We start from the raw sequence: 12,441 nt of genomic DNA, 5'->3' as shown, positions 1-12,441 counted from the left end.
CAGGATGGTCTCGATCTCCTGACCTCATGATCCACCAGCCTCAGCCTCCCAAAGTGCTGGGATTACAGGTATGAGCCACCATGCCCAGCCAACTCTGGCAATGTTTTTTAATGATGATGCTCAGTTGTTGAGAGTGTGAGAAATCACTATTCTCATACACTCTTGATAATAACTGTTTAGACGGTAAACAGTTATTGGTTAGAGCTATTAAAATTTGAAATGTGCATACCCTTCAGCAATTTCACTTCTAAGAATTTACTCTATAGAAGTATTCACACATCAAGGCTGAGCACAGTGGGTCATGCTTGTAATCCCAGCACTTTGGGAGGCCGAGGTGGGTGAATCACCTGAGGTCAGGAGTTCAAGACCAGCCTGGTCAACATGGTGAAACTCTGTCCCACTTAAAACACAAAAAATTACCTGGGCATGGTGGCACATGCCTGTAATGCCAGCTACTTGGGAGGCTGAGGCAGGAGAATCACTTGAACCCGGGAAGTGGAGGTTGCAATGAACTGATATTACACCATTGCACTCCAGTCTGGGCAACAAGAGCAAAACTCCATCTCAAAAAAGGAAAAGAAAAGAAAAGAAATATTCACAGATTCACAAAAAATATGTATCTAAGAACCTTCATTATAGCATTGTTTATATTGACTTTAAAAAATGAAAACAGTTCATCCATCAATAGAGGATTGGGTAAATAATTATGTTACAACCACATAATGTAATATTATTCAACTGTCAAAAATAGTAAGTCTCAAGGCTGGGAGCAGTAGCTCACACCTGTAATCCCAGCACTTTGGGAGGCAGAGGCAGGCGGATCACCTAAGGTCAGGAGTTCAAGATGAGCCTGACCAACATGGAGAAACCCCATCTCTACTAAAAATACAAAATTAGCCGGGTGTGGTGGCATATGCCTGTAATCCCAGCTACTCAGGAGGCTGAGGTAGGAGAATCACTTGAACCTGGGAGGCAGAGGTTGCAGTGAGCTGAGATTGCGCCATTGCACTCCAGCCTGGGCAATAAGAGCAAAACTCCATCTCAAAAATAATAATAGTAAGTCTCTATAGACTAATATTCAAAGATATCCAAAACATAGTAAGTTTTTTAAGCAACCCATAAAACATAATGCAGAATGTGGATCCATTGCTTTTAAAAATTACTTTCATAAGGTTGAAAATGCATGCCACCTTTATGTGTTTGCACACCACACACAGAGACACACACACACACAGACACACAGCTGGAGGATGCACATCAAACTATTCTGGGAGGCGATAGTACAGCTAACTTCCACTTTGCATTTTTCATATTTCTGGATGTTTTATTTGCAACCAGAAAAAAATAATATAGATATTTTGACCCTTTCCTTAATCCCATTTCTCCTTCTCATTTTTAGTTCTCTCTATTCTTCCCTTTATAGTCAAACTTTAAAAGAGTTGTTTATTAAATTCCATATCTCTCGTCTGCTCTTCAACTCATTGCAACCCAGCTTTCAACTTCACCACTCAAGTTGTTCACAAGAAGGGCACTAAAACCCACTTTATAGCCAAATCCAATGAACATTTTTTCAATTCTTATTTTATTTGATCTCTCAACATCATCTAACATAGGTCACTGGTCCTTCCTTATAGGAACGCTTTCTTTGTTGGCTTCTCTTTTTCCTTTTCTTTTCAGTATCTCCCACTGATTTCTCTGGCCCTTAAATACCAATGTACACAGAAGTTTATGCCATTCTTTTCTCACTCCACATTTGCTCCTGAGTAATCTCAACTACTCTCCTGGCTTTTATTATCAATTCACCAATCTTTATCTGACTCCAGACGTCACTTCCAACTTCCAGAACCATAAAGTGGAAGGCCTAACACATCTATCTTCAGTGTTCCATAGATGTTTCAAAGTTGAACTGTTTGAAACTAAATACACAATCTTTCCCCCACAAACTTGTGTTTAACACATGTTCTCTTATCTTAAGGAATGCCAGATATCCATGCCAGAAACCTCGATATCATCCTCAATTCCTCCTCATTTACTTAATTAATCTCTTCCTCTAGTTTTGCCCATCTAATTTCCTTTCTTTCATGCAGATAGAATGATCTTTTCTAAAATGTGAATATGATCATGTCACTCCCCTGTCTGAAATCACTCAACAGCTCCCCATCCTCTTTGGGATGGATTCGAACTCCATGGCAAAGCATACAACATCCCAATTTACCTCTCCAAATTCATCTCTCAACATCTTCATTTTTATAACCCAGCTGCCCATGCATTGAGCTACATGAATTTCTCAGAACTTGCTATGCTCTTCGTTGCCTCAAAAGTCTTGATAGTTACTCTGCCTAGAAAATCTTTCTTTGCCTCAAGCAACTCCCCTACCTTTCTACCCAATGCACAGGCACATATGCACACACAATCACACACACACACACACACACACACACACACACACACACACACTGTATTTAGCCCTTCAGATCTACCTGTCTCCAGGTTTCTCCAGATGCTGCAAGGCCAGTTTAAGTGTCCTAAATGTGTCCACAGTATTTTGTGTTTACACATATAATCTCTTGCTCTATCAAACAATTTGTCTATTTCCCCCAATTTATAAATTCCTCAAGAGCAGAAACTCTTTTTTTTTTTTCTTTAACAAGCACATAGCAGTTACCATGCACCAGGAACTTTTCTACCTTCCTTACAAATAATAACCCTTTCATTCTTCATAACAACCCTATGAGGTAGGTGATGCGGAGGTACTACCATTATCCACAGTTTAGAGATAAGGAAATTGAGGCAATGGCATGGAAAATTTGAGCAACTTGCCCAAGGCCACACAACTAGTGCGTAGACCCAAGCAGTCTGGTTTCAGAGTCTATGCTCTTAACCTCCGTGTTATCTTATTCATTATTGTATCTCTAAAACCCAGTGAAGCACTTAGCTAATAGTAGGTAGTCAATCTCTACCTCTTCAATAGTTAGAATGAATTTTAACCACCTGTATCTGGGAACATTAATGGAGACTGAAAAAGGATGTTGGGAGGGGCTAAAAAATATTCAAGGAAGATCAGTTTGGCTCTCATGTTCCTCACCCTTTCAAACTGCTAAACAGGTCCTCTGTGACTTTGTGCACCTGCAGCACATCCTCGCGGATGAGGGTGATGTACAGGGAGCCCTGCAGACACAGCTTCCACAGCTTCTGGCACTGGCTATTGGAGTTGAGGCACCCATGACAAAGAAGAAACCCAACTGTAGATGGGAAAACAGTGCAGAACACTTTTAGGACTTGTTCTTCATGTCGCATGCTGCTTCATCCATTCCCACCTAATCCCACTAAACTTACTGATAATCCAGCGCTCCATTACTTCCACAGACAGATACTCACAGGCCATCTGTGAGAAGAGAAGCAAAGAGGATCACTTATTTAACTTAGCTAAAGGAGAAAGGCCAAGCTAGAATCTGAGTATCAAAACTAACTTTTGGCCACGGTGGTGGCTAATGCCTTTAATCCCAACACTTTGGGAGGCAGAGGCAGGAGGATAACTTGAGGCCAGGAGTTCGAGACCAGCCTGGGCAACACAGTGTGATCTTGTCTCTACAAAAAATTTACAAATTAGCTAGACATGGTGGTGTGTACCCGCAGTCCTAGCTACTCAGGAGGTGGAGATAGGAGGATCTCTTGAACCCAGGAGGTGAAGGCTACAGTGAGCTGTGATTGCACCACTGCACTTCAGCCTAAGCAACAGAGCAAAACCGTGTCTCTAAAATTTTTTTTAACTAACTTTTATTTTACCAGACTAGATTAGGGCACGTTGATAAACCAACAGCAGGGAAACTTGCCACTAATGGAGGTGATGAGGCCCCAAAAGTGGAGTGAGGAAAAAACAATACTGTTGAGAAAAAAGGAGGAATTTGGGCTGGAAGTCAGAACAAGCAAAGGTTTAACTTAACCTCTCTTCAACAGTTAAAATATTTTTAATAACAATAAAATGAGGAGAGCAAGACTCAAAACCTTCTCATTATTTCTCCCTATGATGATTAATCCTTTGGATTCTTTTACCGGTTAAAGTGTAAATCACTGGCTTGGCACTTGTCACTAATCATGTACCATCAGTTTTATTTTTATGACTACATGGCATATATTCCCTACCAGACTATAAGTTCATTGAGGGAAGAAATTTGAACTCATATTCATTGAACAAAAACATTTATTAACTAATTGATTCCTGACCAGGCACAGTGGCTCACACCTGTAATCCCAGCACTTTGGGAGGCTGAGGCAGGAGGATCACTTGAGCCCAGGAGCTCAAGACCAGCCTGGGCAACATAGTGATACCTTGTCTCTACAAAAAAATAAATAAATAGGCCGGGCGTGGTGGCTCATGCCTGTAATCCCAGCACTTTGGGAAGCCAAGGCAGGCAGATCCCTTGAGGTCGGGAGTTCAAGACCAGCCTGCCCAACATGGTGAAACCCCCATCTCTACTAAAGATTTAAAAAAAAAATTACCCGGGCATGGTGGCTCATGCCTATAGTCCTAGCTTCTTGTGAAGCTGAGGCAGGAGAATCACTTGAACCAGGAAGGGGAGTTTGCAGTGAGCCAAGATTGCACTCCAGTGACAGAATGAGACTCAGTCTCAAAAATAAAAATAAACAAAATTAACTAAGCATGGTGACACAGGCCTGTAATCTTAGCTACTCAGTAGACTGAGGTGGGAGGATCACTTGAGCCCAGGAGGTAGAAGCTGCAGTAAGCAGTGATCATACCAGTATACTCCAGCCTGGGTGACAGAGTAAGACACTGTCTCAAAAAACTATAAATAGGTTAATTGATTCCTAAAATCAAGTTGCTGCTAGGCTTAATAGTTGCTTCATGACTGTTTCATTCATTCATTCATTCGGTGAATATTTACTGAATTCCTTCTATGTGTGGGCTAACTGCTTAGAGATCACTTTTGTTAAACCACTAACCCTAATCCAAACAAAAGCCCCAAACCAACAGTGATTTTTTAGCTACAAGAAGTGATCAACTTAGAGACATATCCTAGCAGAAGACAAAAGTATTCTTTAGTCCTGATATTTCCTGAAAGAAGCACCTTCTATAGAGATGATGGCCTTGGCAAAAGAATGCTTCCACTAACAAAAGGAAAAGAGCACTCACTGTATCTGAATTAGCAGGGTTAATCATGGCTGGGGGCGTGCTGATGAGGCTTAGAAGTTGGGCACTGCGCCACTGCTCAGCCCCCTGGTTCCTTCGGACAAAGAGGAAGTGCAAAGAGAGGAGGGCTCCACTCACAGCCTGCGGGGAAAAGCAAATGGAACCTTAGCGGCAGTGATGAGGACAATATACTTCCACCCGAGGAATTCTCCACTCTCAGGGAACTTGCCTTTGTGTGAGGCCCAAACTCTTCTGTCAGCTTCTTCAGAGGGTGGTCATACTCCAAGACCATCTGACCCAGACGGGCAAAACTGGGGTCACTAGAAGAAAGCAGAGGAGAGGGTTTCCAGCCCTCCCTTACTCATGACATGAACTCTTACATTTGCATATATTATAAAGATATGTGCATAGGCTGGCACTCTCCACCACCTCCAGAGATATACATACTAAACTGTAAATTACATGTAAAGATACCCCATTCCAGGCTCAGGTGTACTAAGCTATGGCTACATAGAACCTTTCCATTTTAGGCAGGTCCATGAAATTTTCTTTCTTACAAGCACCAAAAATAGGGTTGGACACATGATAGGTACTCTATAAATCTGTGTCAATTCGAAATTAAGTAACATGCCTAGATCCAAATTAGTATACAACCCAAAAGGGTATATAAATATTCAAAGCTAATGGGTAAGGCATGTGTCTGGGTATTCACGTAGGCACGTGGGAATACCCGTCATGCATAGGACGATGTGCCACACAACCCACTCTGATCCCTTTAGCCTTCATTTTTCAGCCCTGAAATACTTATATTTGCACTAATGGAGGGGGACAGAACCGCAGACAATTCAAAATCCATTTATATTCGGCTTCAAATATATTACCATGCATTAGTTACCTCTGATGGATTTACCTTACTAATATTATTCCTACCAACACTAAAGAGAATTTTCTTTGCCTTTTGTAATAACCTGAAAATCAGATAGAAGCCAGTCCAGGATTAAAAATTGATCAGAGATGATGCAAATTGGATAATCCACTAGCAGATATTTAAGAGTTAACTACAGCTCCCTCTCAGTATAGGCAGGGAGGTTGGTTCTAAGACTCCCACGTATGCCAATATCCCATGCATACTGAAGTCCCACAGACAGTCTTGAGGAATCCACACCACTTGAAGAATCAGCCCTCTATATAGGTGGATTTCCATCCCACAAACACTCCATTTTCAATCCACGTTTGGTCGAAAAAAATCCATGTATAAGGTGGACCCGCACAGTTCACACCCGTGTTGTTTCAGAGTCTACTGAATATGTTAAAGTGTACCTTATTTTACCTGGGTCGCTGTAGATTATAGGTTCTCATATAAGAAATCATGGCATTGATTTCCCTTGTATGAGGGACTCTCTGTATCATAGCACCATGTATGAGACTCTTCATGTAATACTATCCTTTTAACTCACCCATGCCCATGCAGCATCTCATGGGCACAATTGTACATGCCAATGAGTATCCGTCGATCCTCAATCCGTGACAGAAGTAAAATGACTGAGGTGTAAGTCACAATCAAGTCCAGGTAACTCCGAGTGAAATCAAAGTTGAGATTCTGTAAGGAAAATACATAGGAATCCAAGGACAGCATGGCCAGTTAACCTGGATTTCCTTATTTCCCCAACCACTTGAGACAGTGCTCAATAGATTGAGTGAATCTATTTAGAAGTAGAAACTGACAGGATTGAAAAGAAGAACAAGAAAATTAGAACAAAAGTCAGGGACTAAAAGTGAGCTCAACGGCCGGGCGCAGTGGCTCAAGCCTGTAATCCCAGCACTTTGGGAGGCCGAGGCGGGTGGATCATGAGGTCAAGAGATCGAGACCATCCTGGTCAACATGGTGAAACCCCATCTCTACTAAAAATACTAAAAATTAGCTGGGCATTGGTGGCGGGTGCCTGTAATCCCAGCTACTCAGGAGGCTGAGGCAGGAGAATTGCCTGAACCCAGGAGGCGGAGGTTGCGGTGAGCCGAGATCGCGCCATTGCACTCCAGCCTGGGCAACAAGAGCGAAACTCTGTCTCAAAAAAAAAAAAAAAAAAAAAATAGTGAGCTCAAGATACAAAGGGGCCAGGAAATAAGGTAACCCTTAGGAGATGGATAAGGTGAGGAAGATTTTTATGTAATTTTTAATTAATTAAATCACATTGGTGATCTGCTTAACATGTAAATACATTTTCACTTCAGCACTTTTTACAAAACAATTACAGTCCTGAGAAGTAATAAATGAAATAGCCATTCTTCCAGTCCCTTCCCACCCCATCCTGTGACTAGACCTAGACCTCCCAACCTAGACCTGGCCTTTTCTTTGACTCTACCATAGAAGAGAATTGCAAAGGATCTTACGATATCGAAATGGCATTGGCAGGCATCAATGGTGTTGAGAAGTTCATATACGTGATCCTAGAGGTGGAAGTGAAGACAAAAATGAATAAAGAACAAAGAGAAGGTGATGTACTACCAGAACTTCTAGGAAGGGACCTCTCCCTTAGAGGTCTTAGAAAGCCCAGTAACAGAAGAAAGTCACTGTCAAAAGAGGGAGGAAGTTCCTCCTTAGTAAGCCAACAGTGGGCCCCTATCAGCTACACTGCCAAATGCCTACATTTCCATAGGCACAAGTCTCTATTATATTATATATACACTCTTCCTGATGTTATCATCCCTGTGTCCCATTCCTCTAAATTAAAAAAGATTACAGGCCAGGCACAGTGCCTCACGTCTATAATCCTAGCACTTTGGGAGGCCGAGGTGGGTGGATTGCCTGAGCTCAGGAGTTCAAGACCAGCCTGGGCAACATGGCGAAATCCCATCTCTACTAAAATAAAAAAAAAAAAATTAGCCAGGCGTGGTGGTACTTGCCTGTAATCCCAGCTACTCGGAAGGCTGAGGCAGGAGAATTGCTAGAACTTGGGAGGCAGAGGTCACAGTGAGCCAGATTGCATCACTGCACTCCAGCTCGGGCGACAGAGTGAGACTCCATAAAATAATAAATAATTTTTTAAAAGCTTGTAAAATGTAGGTCACCTAATAGTTAGCTTCAAATAGTTCATTAAAAAATAGAGAGAAATGGCTGGGTGCGGTGGCTCACACCTGTAATACCAGCACTTTGGGAGGCCGAGGTGGGCAAATCCTGAGGACAAGAGATCGAGACCATCCTGGCCAACATGGTGAAATCCCGCCTCTACTAAAAAAACAAAAATTAGCTGGGCGTAGTGGTGTGCACCTGTAGTCCCAGCTACTTGGGAGGTTGAGGCAGGAGAATAGCTTGAACCCAGGAGGCGGAGGTTGCAGTGAGCCAAGATCACACCATTGCACTCTATCCTGGGTGACAGAGTGAGACTCCATCTCAAAAAAAAAAAAAAGAGAAGGATAAGAAAATGTGGCAAAATACTAACAATTAGGAGATCCAGGAGTAAAACAATATTCATTGTATAATTCTAGAAATTTTACAGTAGGTTTGTAATAAAATATTGTGAAAAAGTACTTGAAATGTTAAAAACTCAAATAATGCAAATATATATCACTTATATAGGTTGCGCTTTCCTAACCTGAAAATAGGGAATACTCAACCTGTATAGAGAACTCTAAATCTCAACACACACACAAAATCCAATTCAAAAACGGTCAAAGAATGAAACAGACATTTCTCCAAACAAGATATATAAATGGCCAATAAACCCATGAAAAATGCTCATTATCACTAATCATTAGCAAAAATGCAAATTAAAACTTAAATGAGATAACACCTCATATCCATTAGGATGGCTACTCTCAAAAACAAAATAACAATTGTTGGCAAGGGTGTGGAGGAATTACAGCCCTTACGCCCTGTTGGTTAGAACATAAAACAGTACGGCCGCTGGGGAAAACAGCACAGCAGTTCCTCAAAACGTTAAAAATAGGCCTGGCACAATCTGGCACTTTGGGAGGCCAAGGTAGGTGGACAGCTTGAGCCCAGGAGTTTGAGACCACCCTGGCCAACATGGCGATATCCCATCTCTATAAAAAATACAAAAAATTAGCCAGATGTGGTGGCATGTACCTGTAGCCCCAGCTACTCAAGACGCTGAGATGGGAGGATCACCTGAGCCCAGGAGGTCAAGGCAGCAGTGAGCCGTGATTGCACCACTACACTCCAGCCTGGACAACAAAGTGAGACCCTGTCTCAAAAAAAAAAAAAAAGTTATTAATAGAATTATCATAGTCCAGCATTTCCAATTCTGTGTGTAAAACCAAAAGAATTGAAAGTAGTGTTCTGAAGATATATTTGTATGCCCATGTTTATAACAGCATCATTTACAATAGCTAAAACTTGAAAGCGACCAAAGTGTCCATCAACATATGATCAGATAAGCAAAATATAGTATATTCATGTAGTGCAACATCATTCCGCTTAAAAAGGAAATTCTACAATATGCTACAACAGGTATGAACCTTAGGGACATTATGCTGATAAAACAAGCCACAAAAAGACAAACGCTTTATGATTCTACTTACATAAGGTACTTAGAATAGTCAAAACCACAGAAACAAAGTAGAATTGTGGTGGCAAGGGGCTGGAGAGAAAGGGAAATGGGGAATTAAGGTATAAAGGGTAGAGAGTTTCAGATGGTTGTACAGCATTATGAATATACTTAATATCACTGGACTGTATACTTAAAAATGGTTAAGATGATAAATTTTATGTTATGTGTATTTTACCAAAATTTTTAAAATAGAAAAAACATGCATAGCTTAGTAAATTGAAGCCAGTCATAATCAATCCCCAAAGGTAGTTATTTTTAACAGTTTAATGTAAAATATTTCAGATCTTTCCTAGGTATTTACTAAATATATATAATATTTTAAAATAGAACTGTGATGTGTCATATACTATTTTGAAATTTGCTTTCATTTAACAATACAACTTAGATATCTTTCCAGAGCAGTATATCTCTCTCATTATTTCAAGAACTTGTATTAAGGAAATAAATGAACATCTAAAGAACAAACAGCCTCTGAAAGACCTTGCCTACATTGGAAAGGGCTCGAGAGAGCTCACCCGAAATTCCATGACATCCACAAATGACTGGTAGTAATTGGTGAGGAATCTAATTATCTCGGCTTTTTCACGATGTACTGGTCCTAAATGTTGCTGAGAGAAACACAAAACAAAACAATATAAGACAAAAAAAAAAAAAAAGAAGAACAAAAAACAAAGGCAAAATAAGAAGACAGTTAATCCAAGTAACTCAAGAAGAACAGTGGTTATACCTAAAACATTCTTAAAGAGGGTTGCGGCCAGGTGTGGTGGCTCACACCTACAATCCCAGCAGTTTGGGAGGCCGAGGCGGGCAGATCACCCGAGGTCAGGAGTTTGAGAACAGCCTGGCCAACATGGTGAAACCGCATATCTACTAAAAATACAAAAATTAGCTAGGTATGGTGGTGGCCACCTGTAGTCCCAGCTACTAAGGAGGCTTAGGCAGAAGAATCACTTGAACCTGGGACAGCAGAGGTTGCAGTGAGCCAAGATTGCACTACTGCATTCCAGCCTGGGTAACAGAGCAAAACTCTGTCTCAAAAAAAAGAAAGAAAGAAAGAAGGAGGGTTGAAATATACTGACAGAGGAAGTTAGAAACTCTCCAGTGCTCTGAAGGTCTTTAAACGAAGGAGATTATCTATCTTGGTAGAATGGTTGCATGTGATCGTGACTAGATATAGAGAGCTAAATGAGAGGAAATTTTAAGAGCCTTTCAGGTGAACAGGTAATACTATTTATATCAAAACTGAAAGAAACAGAATGCAAAGATGCTACAAATATGGGTGAAAACTCCAGGGTTAACATTTAATAAAGGAAACATAGAGATACCCCATTAGATGCATAAATCTAAGATCAACAGCAAGGAAACAATGAGTGGGAAACAGAGACAACAATAAAATACATGCGCCCTGCCGGGTTGACAGAGCTGTCTTGTACAAAAACAATGTTTTCTCGTGAATCTTGCAATGGAAACGGGGAGATGCTTCACTCCAGCTTACCCTGGAAGAATCCCATCTTATCTCAGAATTCTCAATACTTAAAGCTCTACAACGACCCGAAGCTCTGTGGTTGAAACTTGGAAAACTATATTAAAAAAGGCTACTCCATCCCCTGCCAAGTTTGAAGAGAGGCATCAAAAGAGGAGAATCTCAGCCATTCAAGCAGAGAGTTACATCGGAGAAAGGAGAGAAGGGCCAGGTTCTCACCGTGCTGCTTCGGACATCTATGTTGGGAAATTTCTTGTTGATATACTTGACAGATGATTCCATGGACTTTTCCAGTAAGAAAGGTGGCTTGGATTTGGGGTCTGAACAAGTCTGCAGAGAGAAACCACACTATAATGCAATCCTTTCTCCTCCTCAGAAACATACCTCTTCTTGCAACATTCATTCTCATAATCTGTCTTAGGAAAAGGCAACCTGGGAATAAATTTTAAAAGCATGAGAGTAGGTCAAGAAAAACTTCCAAGACATTAAGCCAAGTATCTTAGAACTAAATAGCAACCTGGGCGTTTTGTCTTGATGGGTAGAGCTTAATGCCTGCTTGGCCCCAGCACAAAGAGGAAGCTGTTTCCCCGCCCCTCAGCTGAAGCCGGAAGGAACACGAAAAGCAGCTGCTCAGGAGTTAGATTTTGTGCAAGATTCAGTGTCACAGTTTTGTTTACTGTGTAAGTGTCTTATCCCAAAGGGCATTTACATGATTCATGGCAACAGAGAAACCATGTTCCTGGTGATTTGTTTTATGACAAAAGACACAAAAGCTCCCTCCATAAAGTCCCCTATTTTCTCTGCCAGGAACTCCCATAAAAACCCCTGTCTTTATCTCTTTACTTCCTATGGTTTGCCCAGACCCTGCCCCACCTCTTGTAAGCAGCTTCTTTTAATTCCTTGATTCCTATTCTGAAAACACACACACACACACACACAAACCACCACAGCATGAACCACCCCAGGAGTACCTCAGAAGACATCAACCCTTTTTAATCTAAATATCTAATTATCTAATTTTTTTTTCCTTTTAGGGAAGTACTGCCATAGAAAATTTTTGCCACACTAAGTGCGGTGGCTCACACCTGTAATCCCAGAACTTTGGGAGGCTAGGTTGGCGGATCACCTGAGGTCGGGAGTTGGAGACCAGCCTGACCAACATGGAGAAACCCCATCTCTACTAATAACGCAAAAATTAGCTGGGTGTGGTGGTACAAGCCTGTAATCCCAGCTACTCA

The 12,441-nt window shown here is 41.2% G+C and overlaps 1 protein-coding gene across 5 annotated transcripts in view; it reads right to left on the bottom strand.

Annotated features, from left to right (window-relative positions):
- The window catches only part of NCKAP1L (NCK associated protein 1 like), a 51,115-nt gene that overhangs the window by 37,896 nt on the left and 778 nt on the right, over positions 1-12,441 (bottom strand). For all 5 annotated transcript variants that reach the window (XM_074402719.1, XM_074402720.1, XM_074402718.1 and 2 more), the window contains exons 2-9: positions 11,423-11,533; positions 10,236-10,328; positions 7,541-7,597; positions 6,607-6,749; positions 5,379-5,469; positions 5,153-5,290; positions 3,337-3,385; positions 3,086-3,242 (exon numbers count right to left, since the gene is read on the bottom strand). In XM_074402719.1, the coding sequence (XP_074258820.1) occupies positions 3,086-3,242; positions 3,337-3,385; positions 5,153-5,290; positions 5,379-5,469; positions 6,607-6,749; positions 7,541-7,597; positions 10,236-10,328; positions 11,423-11,533 (839 nt within the window). The remainder of the gene's footprint in view (positions 1-3,085; positions 3,243-3,336; positions 3,386-5,152; positions 5,291-5,378; positions 5,470-6,606; positions 6,750-7,540; positions 7,598-10,235; positions 10,329-11,422; positions 11,534-12,441) is intronic.

The sequence above is a fragment of the Saimiri boliviensis genome, chromosome 7, assembly GCF_048565385.1.
Source record: "Saimiri boliviensis isolate mSaiBol1 chromosome 7, mSaiBol1.pri, whole genome shotgun sequence".
NCBI lineage: Eukaryota > Metazoa > Chordata > Mammalia > Primates > Cebidae > Saimiri > Saimiri boliviensis.
The sequence above is the reverse complement of the archived record's forward strand: the minus strand, read 5'-3'. Positions and strand labels throughout refer to the sequence as shown.